This window comes from Drosophila grimshawi, unplaced genomic scaffold (assembly GCF_018153295.1).
Source record: "Drosophila grimshawi isolate 15287-2541.00 unplaced genomic scaffold, ASM1815329v1 contig_44, whole genome shotgun sequence".
Taxonomy (NCBI): Eukaryota; Metazoa; Arthropoda; class Insecta; order Diptera; family Drosophilidae; genus Drosophila; species Drosophila grimshawi.
In genome coordinates, this window is record NW_025063240.1 from 7,710,553 (window position 1) to 7,731,787 (window position 21,235).

The following is a 21,235-nucleotide window of genomic DNA, read 5'->3' on the forward strand; positions in this document are numbered from 1 at the left end:
TGTTTGTCGCCAAATGTTGTGTTTTGTGTGCTGTTTGTTGTTTGTTGCTTTTGCCCACGTGGTGTCATGAACCCGCCAATCGAATTCGGTGAAAACCCGACAAGGCATTTTAAAGTTCGAGTGAAATTTGATGTTGTGGAAAGTCGTGGGACGATTTTCTCACGATTGCAGCCGATCGACGATGCAGCTAGAAATTAGTTTAAATGTCAGAGAGACAGCAGTTAAAAGTTTGACTATAGTTTGACTGGCTTCTAGCCAGGTCCTCTCTAAGACCAAATTCCACTTTGGTATAGGTCAAAACATTAATTATAACAAAAATTCAATTTCTTACTGTTCAATTCTTCGAACGCTTTTCATATTCGATGAATACCAAGGACTTTAAGGATTCCTTTGATCCCTTATCCTTTTCTCCAGCGTGCGCCAAGCAGTTACTAATGGAAAATTTAAGTGTTGAATGCTTTCTTACAAATTTTAAAATAAAATTACTCCTATTATCTGCTAAGGATCACAAATTTAAAGAGAGAGAGAGAAAACGAGTGGTAGTGGGGGGGGAGGGGTGTTTCCTTTTGCCAAGTTAAGAGCTACTTACGCCTAACTGAGCTGTTGATAAGGCGACAAAAAGTGGTGCAACGCAGGTGGTGCAAAGAGGCAAAGAGGCAAATGGGCGAACAACACCAAACACAAAACGCAATGTGGCTTTTAATTAAGAAAAGTGCAACAGAATGAAGATGACGATTGGATGACGATGACGCTGACGAAATGCATTAAACCGGAAACAAGAAATGTCAGGAAACCGAACCAGAAGAGTGGTTAGGAGGGGTCTTGGCACGAGCTCAGTTGCTAGGATTACTTGGCTCGGTGGGTTGGCTTGGTCTCAAATAACAAAGCTGTATGTGAAGCAAGCGAATGACAAACCAAAAGCCGCACTCCCTGTGGCAACACTTGAGTTAACATGAGGGACACGTGTCATGCATGCCATGAGGCCTGCCAAGTGGCTAATTAGGGTTCAACGGGGTTAGACCCTTAATATTAACCAGCACCACTTACACTGTAACAAATTTGGTTATTAATTTCAATATTAAATAAAATTTGAAGTTTCAAATAATGTTGTTATATATAATATATTGTTGTAAATGGCGTGGAAAAATGAAGAGTTAAACGCAGTTTCTGATTATGGATTATATTTATTATGCGCGAGTGCGTCCTTACTTATTGAAGAATTGAGAGCAACATTTGAACTTAGGAAAAATACAACGCAGAAAGACAAAAGACAATTCATGTGTGACCAGATCTTCGATACTAATCGATAAGCGATACTTAAGTATTAATCGTTGCTGCGATATGCAAACATATTTCAACATACATATGTATATAATAAATTTATTATTTATAGTATTTAAATTTCGAGTGAATTAATATTTAAGAATGGTCATAAAAAATTAAAATATTTTAGATTAATTGAAATAGAAACCAGGCTTGAAATTTAACGAACAATTAATATAAAATCTGTATGGTATTATTATATTTGTAATTTCGAAAGAAAGAGTGTAATATTTTATTACCTCATTTTTATGTAGATATTTGAAATTTAATTTAAGACAATTTTTAATGCATTCTTAAGAATGGCAATAAATAAAATGAGAAAATTTTATATTCAGAATAAGCTAGAGAAAGAATGGGTGATGAGTATAATTAAATAAATTACGAGCAGTGTATGTGCTACTTATGAAGACAAATAGTTGCAAATAAATACAACTGACAGCCTACGGAGAAACTGGGTCTGAGTCTGGGGTTGTTTTTTCTTTATAAAATTGTAAATTGTTGTTGCCGTGATGATAATTCAACTATTGATACAATTATGTAAAACAGAATTCCTGGTAATTTCACAATTATCGCATGTTTAAAGTATTGCAAATTCCAGCAACTTGTTATGGAACCCCCCTTCTGAGAAATTGTTTTTAGGCACGCAACTGTGCTTTATATTCACCTCCCCATGCACCCCACTCGTTCCGGCTGGCTAATTGAAAAACTGCGTGCTATGTGCCCCCCTCACCCCATTTACAGAGTTTTCTTTGCAAGCAAACCTGATGTGGATGTGTGTGTGTGGTCTTATCACTGACAGCTGTTGTCTGTGCCTCCGACTGACACCTAACACCAGGCCATTTGTGAATGTTTCGACTCTTGCCAATGCCCAATCCGCAATCCCCAAACCAGACTAGACTTATCGCCTCTTGTCATTTTCGTTGATGCAACACTGCGAAATTCGCTTTGACAACATTTGTCAGTCAGATGTGAAATTGTTGCTCGGATGGGTTGTTCAATTTTGCCCGAAAGCCTGATTAGCGCCAGATTGTAGATTATACCGAGTTGCGCAAAACCATATTTTCGATAGACAACATCGCTGAAAGTCTGCTAAGTCCTTTATAACATGTCAATTTACACTTGAATGCAAATAGCATATTGAATTATTATTATTATGAAAGATTAGCTGATTTAGATTTATGCAACTTGTAGCTTTATCTTGTTCAACAGGGATCAAAACTCAGCTTTGCTGATTTCTGGACACAAGACTTGAGATGCTCATTATAAAAATAATGTTTGCTAGTAAAATATCGCCTCTGGGAGGGGTCTTCTCTGATTTTATGCTTAATATCTGATAATATCCAGCAGACAATTATTTGCTTATTCATATTTATTTCTTATTATAAATAAGAAATAATTTATTTTAATTTGAGGTATTTTTTCACCTTCAGTAAATTACAATCACAAAATTTAATTCAATAATAAGTAAATATTTTGAATTATTTTACTTAATTTTGATCTTATTTTAGACTTGACTGCTAGCAGTTAAAATGAAAGAACAAAATAAATTAATTATGCTTAGCTTCAGCATTTTGGAGAGTCAGTGCAAGAATAACACCGCCAACCGGATACACTGAAAAAAAAGGAGCCTATTAAATATGCGAATAATCACAATTGGACGCGCCCATAATCAGCAAACTTTTGTTCACATTGGCATTGCTGGATGCGGGGCAGGTGAATGGGTTGTGGGTTCGGGTTCGGGTTTGGGTTTGGGCCTGGTAAGGCAAGTGGCTGGTAATCATCACAGGTGAGCTGCGTCATTGATGGACTGCAATTGCAGTGCTCGTCACGTACGCCCGTTTGCCAACAACAGGAACAACACAAAGGCTGTCTGATGATCGGGGCCTAGACCTTAGATCAGAGATGACGATCGACAATTGAGCGCTAATTATTGCCTGGCTGCATCTCGCGCTGGTCAGCGTGTGTCAAAGGCATTCCTGTGGGGCGTGAATTGAATTCCCCCTGGAAATGATGAATGGGATCCACGGGGCAGTGGCTCGACACTCGACTAACTACTTCATCTTGCTGCGGATTTGATTTATAGCGCTTTCGACTGCATTCAACTATGTGCGCACAATGAATTGCAGGAATGCATCGCACAAAGTCCGCACAGCTCGGAGTTATCTCAGTGGCACTGTGTGGCGATTAAGTGGTTAGCTCATTAGCCGCAACAATGTGTTGGAATTTGGGTTAGCTCTTCTCTTACATTCCCGCTGACTCACGCCCCTAACGGGCTAACGATCTGAACTTTGTGGCCAAAGGGAAATTTTACTCCGAGCAGCAGGTGCAAGAGTCGCTGCAAAAGAAAAGCACATTCCAGCTAATTATATGTGAGTTAAGTTCTAACACCAGGCCTAATGGCTCTAATCAACTAAGATCGACCATGAGCTGAAATATGTCCATATACAGAGAAAAAGCATTCGTATTTTTATCCAATCTTGATGAAATTACTGTACTTTATCAATATTATGTCAAGGTTCCCGATTAAAAAGTTATTCTTTTAACATTGTGGTTTTTATTGTTATCGAAAATCGATACTGACTTAGGGTTTTTTGTAGTATTACAATCGACTTCAATTGAGATCCAATACTCAAAGAATATTTGGCTTCAGCAGAACGGTTTACGGCATTGTGGCACGCAATTGCTGTTTGCGCTTGTGCTTGATGTCATCCAAGTTGGCTAGGGACCAGCGACGATTCCCAAAATTCAACATGCGCTCTATGGTGACCATCGCCTTCTGCGCACCGAGTTCCACATCGCACATCTGCTCGGCGCTGAGCGTGGCACGCACCACAATGGATACATGCCGCGAATAAAAAGTATGCACATCGGTTGATGGTACAACCTGACCAGTTGATGTGTCGCCACGCGTAGCATCAATTTAAACCAGACGCTGATGCACTTTAGACTCCTTCTTAAAATGTGTCGTAGGCACGTAGGACTTCTGCGAATTGAATTAAATGCTTGATTAATACAAGCAGATTGAAAACATATGCAGCTCAATATATAATACACACTCATGCTATTAATTATTATTTATAATAATACACATAAAAAGGCTTACAGCTCCCTCAGCGACTTGGCCACCCATTTTCGTTTTTTTTTTGCGACTAGTCACGAGAAATGCTCTCACCACAAAGAAATCTGCACCCAATTTTGACAATCCTCTATCCCCTTATTTGTATGCATGTATGCAATCTAGCGGCTGTGTGTACACACACATATATACATGCTTTTTGAGTGTTTATATGAGTTAAGAATATTGACAGTCATCAAGGAAGCAACAAGAATGTGCTGAAAGCACCAACAATTTTCGGTGTCTGCTTTGATCGGCACGCGTCGAAAAGAGACAAACACATTTGTTTCCAGCTATAATAAGCTGATTAGTGTTAGTGAACTGAATATTTGTCTGCATAAATTCCAGTGTTGTGTGATCAAAGGTAAGCCTAAAAATTGTGACGTCACAGTATCCAAAATCTATGCGATGCAGCTAGCTTATTAATATAAAGATTGTTAGTGCTTAAGGGTTATTTTACTTGCACAAATTACTTTATTAATATTAATATAAATGTATATTTAATCAATTTCAATTTAGCTATAGAATTGTAAACGAAATGTACGCCACTACCCAAAATTGCCAGATAGTAACTGTTCTGCCAAAGGAATCTTCGCTGTATAGATTGACAATCTGTAACATGGAAATAAAGCTGAACAGCATAACAGGACTCAGTTAGTTATTTGTGGTTGATTATCAGGCAATTGGGCATCGATCTATCCAGCAGACTCTCTTGTGGCAGTGGACGACGCAAACTGTTGAGATGCAGCTCCATCAAATTGGCGACAAATGCTGTTGGCCGATGAATACAGACGCTTAACACTCTATCAATATCTTTCGGATAGGCAGCACAAGCAGCAGCACCAGCAGCAGCAGCGGCGACTTAGGAGGCGGTTTGGTTGACTGAACGACATCAAAGCGAATCACCGCCGTCAGATAATAAAACAGACAAAAACAACAGCAGCAGCAACAACAACAACAACAAAAACAACAAAATTGCAGGTGCCAATGAAGAGTCCATGCGACGAGGAGACGACATCGAGCAGCCGCAGGTATTCGATCTTAAGTCTCCAGTCTTCAGTGCATTGCTTCGTCTTTGGGTCTTCGTCTCGGCAAGATCAGAGTCGGAGCGTGGCTAAGATAGTGGATCACCGTTTGGCTCCACCTTTTTGTTGCTGTGGCCTGCCGCCAGCGTTTCTCCGCTTAATTGACGCCTTGATTTGCAACCGATTCGTTGCAGCACGTTTTATAGCTATTTTTTCTTTCTTTTTATTTTCGGCCCTCTCTCTTTATTAATAATATATGTAGATATATGCATATTCATTGGCATATTTTTATTCAAATGTTTGTCCAATCTGCGCAGCTATTTTTGATTTTTTGATTTGTTTTTCTTTATCATATCTCATTTTATTTTAACAGCTGGCTGGTCCACTTAAGCGCTTCATTTTATTATTAATCAATTTATCATTGTTGTTAGTTATGCCCAAATTTATATGCGTTAAAGTTTTCCCGGTCTCCAACTGGCAGTCGTGGCCGAGCGGTTAAGGCGTCTGACTAGAAATCAGATTCCCTCTGGGAGCGTAGGTTCGAATCCTACCGGCTGCGGAGAATTGAGTATTCTTTTTTTTTATTTTTTATAATTCACAGCATTTTAATTGTTCTGAGAATTCTTAAATATCTGAATAATTGTTTTAAAAATGCAATTTGTCATGTCATTAAGAGGTAAAACTATTGAGAATTTGGCATACTTTTAAGATAATTTGTACAAGAAAAAACACTTTGAAAATTATAAAACAATATAATATGCAGCTGTAAAATATTCATCAATTTTTTATTTAATTTTGATCATTTTTAATTTAAAAATATAGTATGTAGACAAAAATATATTAACTTAATTTAGATTTAAGAAAAAACTATTAACAATTAATAAACAGAATATGTTGTTAAATATTAATAAACTAATTACTGTTTCCACATTGATTCTATTTTATTTATTCTATTTATCATTTAAAATTTAAAAATATAGTATGGAAATTAAAAAATTAATAAGCTTTCATTAAAAAATCCTTAATTTTTTTTTTTTTTTTTTAACAATAGTGTTTTAGTGTTTATCAAACTGATTAACAAAAGATATGTGCCACATACTTTTTTATTCATCCATTTAAATATATAATTTTAATTTTTATTTAATTCTCTTTAATAGTTTGCTAAGTTCTTAATCGTTTGCTAACTCCATTCTGCTTGCTTCAATCACAGGTTGCCTGCCACAGAAAGTAGCACGTAGCACACGCCATTTGTGGCTATTTAGGCTGCCATCAGTTTTGAGGATAACAATCTGTGAGTAATCTATAATTGGGCTCATTAGCATTTGGCATTTAAATAAATTGATTAACCTATCAAAGTCAATCACTGTCAGTGGTCCAAGTGGATTTCTAGCCAAGATCAAGACCAAAAGCAAGACCAGGTCCGCATCCCAGTCGAGTTACGTAATTACATGCTGGATCGCAATGTTGCTGCTCAAGTGGCACGATGTCCGAGGCGAAAGCATGTTGCCACCGCATGCTGCTGCCGCACAATAATCAACGGTGGTAGGCAGCCGAGCAGGCTCTAATTAAAAATAACAGAAAATATAGGTTACACCTCGACAAAGACCATAAGCAAAGCGCTGTAGAAGAGCCAGAATATGTGCATGGGAAGATGGCCAACAACAGATGGGAAACAATTTCATCAAACCAAATACGCAGCAAGGGGCAAGGGCAGCCACATAAAAAGGAGGCACATGCAGCGACTGTGGGCTGGGCAAGTGGCACTTATCATGCATGCGCCAAGTGAAAGAGGCAGCAAAAAAAAAAAAAAAATACAGCAACACAGAACACACTCGCACACACTTGCAGACAAAAATTAATGGCCTGTAATTACGTGCTGCAATTGCACGAAGGCAGACGTTGCAAGACTGCAAAGGGAATGCAATGCTATGCCCCAAACCGACACGATGACGATAATGAGGACGATGATGATGATGATGATGATGACGTCGTCTGCAGTTCCATGTCCATTGTCTTTTATAGAAAATTAAAGCCTAAATTTGCTTGTGCAAAATTTACGATGTGTTTACAATGTCTTAAATTATTGGTTACGCTAATGCGTTGCAGCAACGCGAAGCTTCACTTACTGCGTCTGCCCTCATTTGCCCCCCTGCTCGGCATCCGCTCTGCTCACGAAGATTTCCCTCATATGTTGTATGTCTGCATTGATGGTGAAGTGCGGAAGCTCTTCGAGTCCCATCAAATTTCCATAAATATTTGATAGCAGCATTTAAAAATAATACAGAGCGCGAATCTTAGGCACGCCGAAGATTACATACCCTTACAGCTCTGGCTTTGAACTGATTATAATTTGTGTTCTTAGATTGCTGCGGAGACATGCATATATGTCTATAATATGACGAATTTTAGATTTCAGCAGATTACCGCTGGTTATGCAATCTTCGAAATGTCCAAGATAATCGTTATTATTATTATTCCTTTAGCAGTTCCAGTCTTCAACCAAAGGCGGACATATACCAAGATTCAGCAAGATTGCTCAGTTAATTTTCCACATATAAGCCTTAAAAATCGAACATACATAATTATTCTGATCAAGAATATATATATATATGAATAAACTTTAAGAGTCCAGCAACGCATTCAGCAAGTCTGAAAACTAAATTAAAATACCATCTCGAAGGGTATGAAATCAATTCGACTTGAATACTACTTGCGGAGAGGGTTCAGTGAATTGTCTTCAGTCTGAATAAGGAATTTCTACTGAAAAATTGCTGATATTTTGATAGAAGCCTAAGTACAAATGGCTAAATGTTTTGTTGCACAACATTCCAAAGCATTTTGAATTTCTATGCAATTTTTATATAGATTGGATCAATTTCATTTAAGCAATATTACTTTCATAAATGAGAGAATGTTATTTTTAGAATATTATTTAGAGTTTTACTACAAATTTCAAACTAGGCAGCCTGTGCAGAATTCGAAATATCTGAATACAAAATTTTAATAATCATTTTAATGAGGAAAACAAAAATTTGAACATCATGGAAACCGAAATGTCCGCCTTTATAAACCCAAACCAGGATGCAGAAGTCAATCAAATGAAAGACATTAAAGTGCATCCATTGAAGAATTGCAAAAAGGAAATGATGCTCAAACAGGAGCATATTGACCAGGAGCATTCTGTGATCGAGCAAGTGCAACAAAGAGGCATATTAATAGAGGTATTTAGTTCCCCATACTATAGATGAGAATATATTAACCCAACTTAAACTGCAGAAGGGCATCAAGGAGCTAGTTGAAGATTGCGAGCCGAAAAGACCAACTCAGCAAACTGTGAAAGAAACGAGATATGAATTCGAGGAACAATTAAATTTAGATGCCAAGTATACCCCAACAAGGGGTGTACGAATAGAGGTAAATATATGTAAACAAACAACAATTATATATATACATATATACAATTGCAGAAGGGCATTAAGCATTGCTTCAATATTCAGGCAGAACAAAAAGTGGATGAAGACTTTCTTGAGTCCGCCGAGAATTTAATGGACAAACTGAGAGAGGAATACGCTATGCAATTTAATTCCGATATCCAGCCAACTAAAGCCAACGTTAAAGAAGTTCACAAGGAAGAGGATCTAATCGAGTCCCGAAATTATGCTGATGGAATAACCCAAGAGAAAATACATTCCTCAATGGATATGGCAACAATTATCGATGATATAAATCACTTTTCGGAACGTTTAGAGATTAATTGCGATAATATCGATTTAGACTTGATGGCACCATTAAATGATCTCGCCGTACAATCAAAGGCACTCAGCAATCATATTGAGTGTATAGATAATAAAATCAGTATATTGAATCTGAGAGTGGAGATTTTTTACAAAAAGTACAATCGAACACTGCTGAACAGGGAGAAGGCTGCCAGGGACATGATGAGTCTGCAGGTGTTGCGCGAAACGATTGGACGGAAACTCACCCAAATTGAAATGGAGATTCACTCATCCAAAACACGACTACTACTCCAGAGAGAGTAGTCCATGTACGTCCATGGAAATGAGGCTAATTTGTGAAATTATGGGTTGCTTCACACAATCTTAATGCCAGCCAGTTAGAGTTTATTCGTGGAAATCAACGGATCGCCCTGCTCGGCCAATTTCAATTATGTGCCCCATTCCAAATGGAGCAATTACTCTGATAATGGTCAGCTTGTTATAGCACTTTGCATACGTCTGTAATTATTTCGATTTGTAAAGTCATTAAAGGTGTGGCCATCCCCATTCCGATGTATGTCGCTGCGACAACTTCAACCAATAAATTTTCAAGTGTCTCCATTATGTGTGGTAATTGTTTGTCGGGAAGCAAGTCAAAGTGCTCTTGGCGAAACAGATCAATGGGGCGGGGAATACCCTAAACTGAGCTCTTGACTTAATAGAAGGCTTGCGGTTCTCAGTTTCTTCCACGTAATAATAACTTTTAGTTAACAAAATCAATCAGTTTATATTATTTATCAATTCGAAGGTTCTGTCTTTCCAGTTGTATCTTTTATTGATAACGTGAATCGATAAAATCAAATAAATTCGATTTGCCTTGAATTCATATTCCAAACTTGAAGTTTCTAACTCGAATAGTCTCTGAGATCGACTTGCTTTTATAGCTCCATAGTCGAACAAGCCAAAGTCGAGTCGCCTGTTGATGCTGATCAAGAGTATATATATTTTATGGGATCGAAGATATCTCCTTCTGTGTGTTCCAGCTTATGCTTTGTAGACTCATTTTCAGAGTGGTTGTTTTATTTTTGTTACTTCTGCACTTGCAGATCTCTAATAATCTTTAACTATCTTGTAATACTTTTCTTAAGCAACAATTATAAATTCATTTGAATATCTTTGCTTGAACTAAGTTGGCCGCTTTTGTTGAATACTGGTTGGAAATTGTTCACATCCAGTCAGTCGTTATTTATTTGCTCGATATACAAAACTAGAAGTCCTCTCAAATTGTTTTGTGCTATTTTTATTTTACATTGTTTGTTTTTCTTTTTTATCTCGTCTTGTCTGCATGGATCTGGCATGCAACAGTTGCTTCAATATGTCGCCACCTCTAGGCTCAAATTTTGTGTGTGAAATCCTGGACAGCGATTTGAGATACAGCATCACATCGCCCAGAAGCAGCAGCAGCAGCAGCAGCAGCAGCAGCAGCAGTAGCATTATCAATGCACCACAGCACAGACAACAACAGTTCAGGCCACTTCGTGTGGCATCAGCCAGCAGGCATGTTGCACCACAGATACGAGGCACACACGACTATCGTCGCTACCACAAGTCAGTTGAATCTATTGTCGACTTTGAGTGCATCTTGCCAGTTCCTGAAGCGACTGCAGAATCTGCTCAGCTGAACCATGTCAAACGCAGTGCGTCCGCAGAGCGACTGGAAGCCTATCGAAAATGATGTCGAGTGGACTGAATCCAAACTCTTTTTCTAGTATTGTGTTACAGCAGTGGAAGCCAGCGAAGAGCCAGAAGAGAATCGTTTAATATAATATATAATAAGTTGTGTTATCATTAAGGATTAGGCTTATGAGGCAATGAGGAAGCCTCTCTAAATGTTCAATAGAATTTGTTCAGATTTGAGTAAATAAATGACATAGACAGAAAAGATAATGCTGCATTATGGGAAGGTTATACAGTAGATATATAAAGCTGCCTCTAAGATATAATTTCATTAATTTCATAGTTGAATTTATCAATTTAAACAGCTTAAGTTTCCAGAGAACCATCTATAGACTCAATTCTTCCCAATCATTTATATTTAAGCCTTTCTATTCAGCTATTTAGAAGCTCCTTCATGGTTCAACTCGTTATGTTTGTCCCTTAAAAGCAAATCATTTTTATTAATGCAGGTCTTAGGAACGATAAAATATGTCGCTTAACTATTGAAAGGGTGAAAAATGATGAAGCATTTGGAAGCATCAAAGTTGAAAGAGATCAGCACAAAGCTTGGCAAGGAAATAAGTGAGTATTCATGGCAAAGTGAAGCATTCATTCAAATTATGCCTTGAGGTAAGTACGATGCTCAGGATAAGAGTGTCCCTTAAAAAAAAATAAAAAAAATAATAGAATAAAGCTTTCCATTAGATAATCAAAATTGCTTGCATTCAAGTCTAGAAGAGCCATTCAAGAAATTGCCGACTCGCTGCCACAGAAACAAGTTTCCGTCTCAAAACAAAGTTTATTTTAATCCCTTTTTTTTTTGTGTATTTGGCTCAGCACTCGTTAAAAATGCGACAATAACAAAAAAAACGAAGGAAAAAACCCGTCTACTACGTAAGTATGCAAAATACTACACGGAAACTGTGAATCAGGCACCGCCAACAAAATAAACAATAAACAAAACCAAATTGCGGCAAGAACAAAATAAACCGAAATAAGGTGAAATACAATAAAAAACTAAATAAAAAACAACAACTGCATTCCCAAAACTCAGTCAAATGTAAAAAATGAAAAAATTGCAGTTCACAGACACAAGACATACTTCAAAACAAACAACAACAAAAATAAAAAAATTAAAAAGAATACAAAATAAAAAACAATAAAAATTGAGAAAAAGAAGAGAGACAAAAAAAAGCGCATTAAGAAATCCGGTTTCGTTTTCAACCAGAACGAGAGTTGTGAGTTTTTGGAAGGTTGCGAGTAATTCTGCGCTTGCCCAGGATGGATGCAGCCAGCAAATTCACTGACTGCTCAGCGGATGAGCGTTTTGGAGTGGGAGAGCGGATAGACGCTAAGTGCTGAAGTGCTGTTATGAAGAGGGCTAACCAAACGAAGTTGGCAAAAAAAAAAAAAACAAAAACAAAAGTGCAAAAGGCACAAGCAAAACTCTCTGATAAATTGCAGGAGACGAACTTGAAATTTAGATTTCGAGAGCAACCGCAAAATGCTGCCAGAACGTTGGCAGCGAAGCGACGTTAACGTCGACGTCGACAGCGACGACGGTGCTGGCAGAGACACTGCACGCGAGCGAACGAGTTGAGAGCATTTTAAGCATTATAACTGCAGCTTGGGGGCGTTTTTGCATGTGTTGGTGAGCGACCGAGAGCGAGAACGAGAGAGAGCGAGAACGGGAGAGAGAGCGAGCGAGAGAGAGAGCGAGCGAGAGTCAGCTCGTTGGAGCAACGGCGGCTGCTGCGTCAGTGGAGTTTCTCTTATGCACACAAAAATACAGACACACACACACACACAGACCCACACACATAGACAAATGTTATTGCAGTTTTTATTGCCGTTGTTAATGCTTGCCTGCCAGCCTGCCTGCCTGTATGTGTGTGTAAAGGGTTGAGTGATTCCGTATGTGAATGTGTGTATGTGATTTTTTTTTGCTGCATTGGTAGTAGTTGCAGCGCCGTGCTTGTGTCTGTGTGTGTCTGTGTGTGTGTGAGCATTTTATTGATTTTTATGTGAGCATAAAAGTATCGCATGCTTTTCAGTTTTTGACAATGATAAAAAGTGGGGTAGAACTGGGCATCGATTCAAAATAAGTCCTTGTTATGCGCAAAGAACTTTAACTGTAAAATAAAAATGCCAGCTTGTCGAATAGTTGGCAAGTTTTGCGAAATGACAAGTTTATCAGGCGCAAAAGTTGCCTGCATAATTTGACAGTTGCCTTACACTATTTTTATCACCCACTTGCTCTGCTTCTCTCTCTCTCTCTCTCTGTCTTTCTCTCTCTCTCTTTCTTTCTCAGCTGCCCAATGGTTCACACGAAATATATTCTTTTGCTGCACATACAAAAGTTGCTCTGCACATAACTGCAGTCCTCTCTCTCTCTCATTCTCCCCCTCCCTTTCTCTCTCTCTCACTCTCTCTATCTCTTTTTTTTTCCTTTTTTCCACCCACGCACAATGGAAACGCATTTTTTACTCACACTCTTACAATCTGCCAGTTTTTTATTCAGACTTGGCCAAATTTAGTCATAGAAAATCAATTTTAAATGAGGAAAATATTCTTGATAAAAAGTTTTAGTTTTTGCATTTTTTACCCTGTAAATATTACGCTTGCTGAAATGCAAAAGTTCTCAAATCCAAGATTTGCAATTTTGTGCTAAGAAAGCTTCCATTTTACACAGAGAAAATCAATTTAAAATAAGCAAAATATTCTTGCGAAAAGTTTTCAGTTTTTTGTATATTTTACCCTTTATTTATATTGTATTTATTACCCTTTCTGGCCTGCAAAAGTTCTCAAATGTGAGCTTAACAAATCTGCACAAAGAAAACACAAATTTTGTACAGTGCATATGGATGTAAGTATAAAGTCCACCTTAAGCCACAACAATTGAGCCGGCTAAATTGTCGGAGATAGCAAGTTGACTTAGCCAACTTTTGCAACGGGCAGACAGTGCAACCTTTTGGCCCACAAATCCCACCACGTTCCACGTTCCACTCGCCACTGCCACTGCCACTGCCACTTAACTGACCAACTAAACCGAACCGAAACGAAACAGCGAACGACCCGCAGCCAAAAAGCCAATAAATAGCCCAGCAGGCAAATGCAAAAAACAAGCAGCAAAAAAGCAACAACAAAAAACAATATGCAAAAAACTCAAAGATGCACAGCAAACGAAGTTCGAGGTCATTGCATTCCACACACACACACACACACACATGACTACACTTATACATGCAACAATAAAACAACAAATGAATAGCGGAGCCCCTCTCAACACTCGCCGCATCTCATCTCTGCCACCAACATTGAGGGGGAAGCTAAAAAAGTTCAAGTCAAAATTGCAAATAAAGTAAATGGAAATGACTAAAAAAGTGAAATCCACAAAAAACGACCACGGCTGCAACAACAACAACAACACCAACAACAACAATAAAAACTGCAGTTTGTGGAGCTTTTGTTGTAGTTGTCTTTGTTGTTGTTGCTGTTGTTGTTGCAGTGTTCGCTCTGCTGCTGCCTGTGGGGGAGTTGGCGGCGCAGCGGCTGCCATTTGGCACAAAAGAAACACAAATCGTGAAAAAAAACTTTGTGTTCGCTGAATGACACTCAAAACAAGTACAAATGTATTTTTTTTTTCATCTGGCACTGCTCGACTAGACAATTATCCTGCATAGCAAATGGCTTAAAATAAAAATTAATATACATTTATAAATATTAATAATAATAATAAATATTCAAATATGTTTTTCGCTGGCTTTTGAAACCTTTAAACTCCACAGCTAACTGCTGAATACTAAATCCAAAAAAATAATTAAATTAAAAAAAATTGTTAACAAAAAAATAAATAAGCAAACAATAAATAAATGTACAAATAACTTGCATATATTAACAATATTAACAATTTTGAATAATAGATTAATTCCCAGAAGTTCCCAAACAATTAAAATAAATAAATATTCAGTTGGGATTAAAATAATAAGATTATTTCACAACTTTTATTAAGTGAGTGTATAAATACATTAATCATATAAATATATTATTTATATTATTATATTCACTTAATGAAGAAAGATATTTTTTGACTGACTTAATGCTAGTAAAAAACTGATTTTAATTATAAAAAGAGGTCACAAGAAAAGCAGTCTTAATATAAATGTCAATTGAATATCTAGTAAATTAAAAGCATTTACTATCGAAGACGCCCCGCTTCGTCATTTCTGTAACTACAGGGTATCAAAAGCACAGGCAGCAAAACAGCAAAAGCAAAAAGATTGATGATACCGCTCAAGGATACTTCGCTCTGTGCTTATGCTCAACAAATGAGCAACAACAACAACAACAAAAACTAGTACGAATGCTGTAGTCGAGTGAGCTCGACTATGATATATCCTAGATATATTATAGTTTCATTGGAAAATTTCTCTTTAAAAACTGATCCAATTTGCGACTATAACTTGTATGTTTCTTATCCGATGATCCAGTTGATCAATAATATGTATATGCATATTTTATTACTAATGAGTAGCGTCTGCCTTTAAGATTATGGCTTTTATTGCTATCGGAAATCGATATATATCGATATACGGTAAACGGAGGCAGTTATCGATCAAATGAAGCAGACGAGAACTTATATTCCAAACTTGAAATCTCGCTCTTATAGTCTCTGAGATCCACGAGTTCATACAGACGGATGGACGAAGGGACGGACAGACCTACATGGCTATATCAACACGGCTTTTGATCCTGTTCAAGAATATATATACTTTATGGGATCGGAGATGCTTCCCTCTGCCTGTTACATACGTTAGCACAAAACTATTAAACCATTTTTACCCATTTCCAATGAGTTCATGGCATGACATGGGCCACGCCCACTTTTCACCCATAACAGTTTTATAGCCTTTTTAATGGCATATGGTAAATGCGCCATTAAAAAGCCGTTTATTAATGGAACTCAAGTTTTGTGACTTTTGCTAAACTAACACTTGGGCAGACATAGGTTTTCGGAATTGTAGGGGGAGAAAGTGGGCGCAATCCTTAATTTATGTACTAAACTTCCATAATATTAATTTAATTTAATTATTAGAATTTAATGCGTAAATTAACATACTCTAACTTTGAAATAGTGGGATTTATTAGTAACATTTTTGAGTTGAAATTTAAAATTGCGAAACTTGTTTTAAGAATTTATAAATTTCGGGAAACTAGGGACAGAATTTGAATCACAAATTGAGATGTTCTTTAAACCGATAATGAAAATGTGAGGAAAGACGAAAAGTCACTTGATACTAGTGCTAAGAATATATATTTTTGGATTAAGATTATTGGCACTCAAATGTTTGGTATTTAAATTCAGAATATAATTCTGTCCACCAATAATTCTTAGGTCAAATATTTTTCTGGTAGTTTTACTTTCTGTAAGAAGACATAAAAATCTTTTCTTTTTATTTATTTAATATCATATAATTTATAAAGAAAATTAAAATAATAATAATATAAATCAAAGCACTTAGTTGGCACAGGAAATAATTATTATTTAATGTGTTTTTTGGTTTTTGCTTTAATTAAATCGAATTTGAACTTTTTGGCTATAGAACAAAGTCGATATTAACTTTTACGACTGCCTCTGACAGTCTTCAAGGTTTTTCAATTTTGTTGTTGTTGGATTTTTCACCGTTTTCGATGCGAATCAGCAACAACAATTTTGGGGGCAAGAACAGCAATTTAAGCTGTTACAACTATTTGCTATCATTGTTGCATGCATCTGCTGCCACCATGTGTGGTAGTTGGCACCGCCTTGAGTCTGCTACCAGTCTCAGTTTCATTATTGCCCCCACACCAACAGAGAGACAGGCAGACAGACAGACACACACACACACACAGACATAGATTTTAATGACTAAGCGTCGCCTTTGCAGCTACTGCATAACGACCAGAGGCAGTCATGTTGCCCCCTTGCAACCCCCTAGCGAACACCTACCAAAATACCCCCAAGCTCCACAAGTATGTTGATTGTTTTTAACGAGCCAGAGACGTTAGGCCTGTTTACTTTCCCCTTCCCCCTTGCCCATGTCGCCCCAGTCTGCCACTTTGCCTTTTGTGGCACAGAGGTGCCACAGGAAAAATGTACAAAGCGTTGCCTGCGTAGGCGTAAACTCTGCAGCTGAACTACCACCACCCCACTTCCCCCCCTCCCATTCCTCGTCCCTAGCACTGGTAACTGGTCAGTCGTCAGCACATTCAACTTCCAACTGCCATTTCCCAAGCTGCCAACTGACTGACTCACTTAATGACTGAGCGGCGAAGCGTGCCCCAAAACGGCAGCAGTTACTCCTCCTATTTTGCCACCTCCCCCGCCCCTCCTGCATCCTCTTTGCCCCTGTTCGCTAGGGGCTTAATGACGCATGGCTGCGAATTTTGCATTCAGTTCGTGTTTAGTTTTGTGGTTTTTTGCCTTTTGTCCGTTTCCAGCTGCAGACAAAGCAACTTGGCACAAAAAAATAAAAACGAATCCAAAAACAAAGATTTTTTTTTGTTGTTGTTTTTTGCATACTCTTCCAGTCATAAAGATGTTCAAGAATGGGTAGCATGGAGTTATTGTAACTTATGCAAACATCTCCGGCACTCTTAGGTATATCTCTATATATATATACAGCTGTATATATTAGGAACCTTGTCCAACTATCTGTCTGTATTAGTACAAATTAAAGTCTGCATTTTGTATATCTACTTGCCAACTGAGTATTCCAAAAATGATCAACAGAAATTAGTTTAGAAATGGAAAGTTATTTCAAATTCTTAAAAGATGTGAAATATTTTTGCAAACTTGCAACAATTTGTTGATTAAATCAGAACTGATTACAGGGTATATGGCAGTTGTGCACGCTCTGTAACTGCTTAAGCTGATTTTAGTCATGCTCTGTTCTTGAGATTCTTTTTATGAATTTGCGCTCGTATTGTTTTCATTTTGATGAATGCGTCGCTTCGAGTTGGCATAAAAAAGCGCAAGTGATTTCCAACTGGAGCACAAAAAGGGGCAGGCGGTGTGGGTTAGTGGATAAGTGAAGGGTAGATTAAGGGGTGGGGAGGGGGTTGGGGGTGGGCGCTGAGTCTGAGTTTTGTGGATGTCTATAGGCAACTACTACTTGATAATTGTAAGCCACAAGTCTTGCACATTGTTGCATGCTAAGTAGCTATGAATACAACACACAACAGACACACACACACACACAGCAGACACAACACACACACACACACAGTTGTTGCTCAGACAGAGACGCCGTTTTATTGCTTGGCATGGAGCCCGGGCACAAGGTCTCTAATATGTGGATATGGGTCGTCATCGTCATCGTCATCGTCGTCAGAGGCAAAGGCAGTGGCAGAGGCAGTGGCAGTGGCAGAGTCAACGAGTTGGCGTCGTCGTCGTCATTTGCATCTCTTTGCCAGTGTGTGTGTGTCTGAGTGTGTGTGTGTGTGTGGAAGTGTGTGTATTTTTCTTATTTCTTGGCATTTCTGTTTTGTTGCGCACATTCCTGTTTGGTATTTTCAAAGCAAACTCTGCCCTTTGCTGCCCTGCCCCAATGTCAAAGCGCAGCACTCGCATCTTTATGCCACGGTCAAGGGCAAGTGACGTCGCCACTCTTGAAGAGCTGGAGCTGGTGCTGGCAGCACTTCAGTAGCCTCAACTTACAAACTTAAAGAGATACAAGCTTTTTTATTGCAAAACAATCATTAAAAGCAGCTTAAAACTGAACTTTAGCCTGCTATTCGCGAGAAATGGACGCAATCTTAAAGAAACAGCCCAATGATGCCTACTGTCCACTCTCTCTCTCTCTCTCTGAATATTTAAAATTGGGCCCATTCCCAGGGATAGTAGTCGCCAGTTAGTTCAGCTACTTTCCTGCTTCATCCACATTTTGTATCTCAAATAACCGCTGATGTTTCTAGCGGTTTTTCGGCATGGATTCCAGCCGTTTCTAAGCCGTTCGTTTGTGGCTGATCCTTCTTCAGTAGTTGGGATATTCTATTGATCCAAAGACGCGCCATTTTCTTGGATAAAGATTTGTTGCCCATTTCACATTTCTTTTCAGCAACCAGTTTTTGGATATTCGGATTTTGATATAATTCGCTGGTTTTCCGATTTAGGTTCTGGAACTGTACCCCTAAATGATGTATACGCATCTCGATCAATTGAACATATTGAAAGGTTGAATTCCATTTGGCAGATACGTCAGAATACATCGGATGGGCATCGTAACTCCAGTCTTTTAAAGACATCCTAATTTATTGCGAGTTGACAAAAGATTTTTGAATAATTTATCGAGTGACTTGACGTGTTTACTGACTAAATTTGAACTGAGTTGTTAGACTGAGTTGAATAGCTGGGTAAACTTCATTTATGCCAACTCTGATTAGTAGTATTAGATCTGTTGTAGATACAAATCCTGTTCTTTAGCTATTCCATCCTTATTTGACCTTATTAAAATGGTATCTAATTAGAAACGGAAATGCCACAAAGATTTTATTGATTAGCTGCAGTGACTTAAATGACTAAACAAGCTTTCAGCTTTTGGTGACATCGACATTTGGTAATTAAAATTAATTTTCGCTCGAGAAAAAGTCAATTGTAGATAGGGGGAGGGAGAGTGGTTGGGGGAGGGGGCAAGCTATCGAACTATCAGCGATCAGTCGATGCAGTCAAGTCGGTCAGGCCGTGAAATCTAGTTTTCCCAGTTCGGAATGATAAATGGCATCTAGTTAGCGTAGCGCCAAAAGAGAAACAAGTTCACTAACTGCCGAGTGGTGCTCCCCCCCACTGTCCGCCCCCCTCGCCCCTCGTCCCGCCCTCCAGCATTTACGTCGATGCATACATATTTTGAATACCCTGCATTGGCAGGGTGAGGGTGAGGAGTCTACGAGTTGACTTGAAAGAATATATTGAGACTAAAGTCACATAAATCAAATAAACAATTACATTAACTCAAAAGCAAAGGTTTAAGTTTAAGTTTAAGTTTAAGTTAGTGGCAAACGTGTTCTGGATTCCTGTATAAAATATACACATTTTACTCTGCATTAATCAACTTTCAAGACTGTTAATCGAAAGGAAAAATTCAAGTATTTTAACTACTTAAAAAAGAAACTTTATGACTTGTAGAAATAATTCATTTCGATACTAATTTTACTTTAGATACTAAATTTACTTTAGATACTAAATTACCTACAAAAACAATTCAACTAAAGAGTTTTTACTACTAAAATAAGATATTTATTTAATTTCGAGTAAGAATTTTATACATTACTTAAAAAAACTAATTCTTTATATTAAAAATATGCGAGTATAATTTTTGCTACTAAATTTATAAATATAAAAATTCTCTTACTGAATTTAATTTAAATTGTTGTATGTAAAAACAATATTCTTTATATAATTATTTATTTAATGTCAAGTAAAGTCAATCAATAATAAGAAATATTTACATACTAAATTTGTTGTTAGTTGTTGTTTTGTATAGGGTATCTGTTAGTTTGGCCCACTCGCTGTGTAATTAATATTGCTACCTGGTTTGGCTATGTGTTGTATTTCAATTAGAGCCAAAGTCGTCCTCAACTGCAATTAGCCACAAAGTATCTGGCAATGTATGTTTTCGCTATTATCATTTAAATTTATGTTATGCTGCTACGACGTATATTTGTTACGGCCCACTCTATACGGCTTTGTGCACTGCGCCCAGTCTACCAGTCGCCCAGTCTTCCAGTCGCCCAGTCTTCCAGTCGCCCAGTCGCCCAGTCTTCCAGTCGCCCAGTCTTCCAGTCTGCCAGTCTTTGAGCCTCCCATCTGACTGTGGCATGCCATACGATTATGGCCAGCATTGGGTAATTTGTTAGGAGCTGCAGTCCACCAGATGCAGTCCACCAGATAAAATGCAACCAGGTCTGCGGGCATTCAATGAAAATTAACTGGGGACAAATTGTTGATCGTGCTCAGTGTACGCAGTCTGCGTCTCCACAAGATCACTGAGAACATTGGATGGCATTGGACGCTTAACGACTGCTCGAGGTTGGAGGCTGGGCCCAGTGTGTCCATTGTGGCTTAAAGTTATCATTCGGCCTAGTTTGCTGGCCAAATTATAGCACTGCACTGGCATTACTTGTGCTGGCCTCAAGCAACAGTTGGCAAATGATTTACTTAATTAAAGTATCATCATTTCAGCGAATATGTTTATAGAAATCACTTCTAATTACAGTATTCCAACTCAGCATATTCTTTTTATGAGCATTGTATCTGACTCGATGAAATTTAAATCAGTTCATAAAAAATGGTCATCATTTGG

At 37.9% G+C, this 21,235-nt stretch overlaps 1 protein-coding gene and 1 non-coding gene across 2 annotated transcripts; both read left to right on the forward strand.

The window, feature by feature from the left end:
• The first annotated feature begins 5,940 nt into the window (after positions 1–5,940).
• Positions 5,941–6,022, forward strand: Trnas-aga. Its single transcript has one exon. It is a non-coding gene; the product is annotated as a tRNA-Ser (tRNA).
• Positions 6,023–8,463: 2,441 nt separating this feature from the next.
• Positions 8,464–9,954, forward strand: LOC116805717. Its single transcript, XM_032739525.2, has 3 exons — positions 8,464–8,684; positions 8,740–8,877; positions 8,961–9,954. The coding sequence occupies exons 1-3, from the start codon at positions 8,505–8,507 to the stop codon at positions 9,501–9,503; spliced, it is 861 nt and encodes a 286-aa protein (XP_032595416.1). The 5' UTR covers positions 8,464–8,504; the 3' UTR covers positions 9,504–9,954.
• The last annotated feature ends 11,281 nt before the right edge of the window (positions 9,955–21,235 follow it).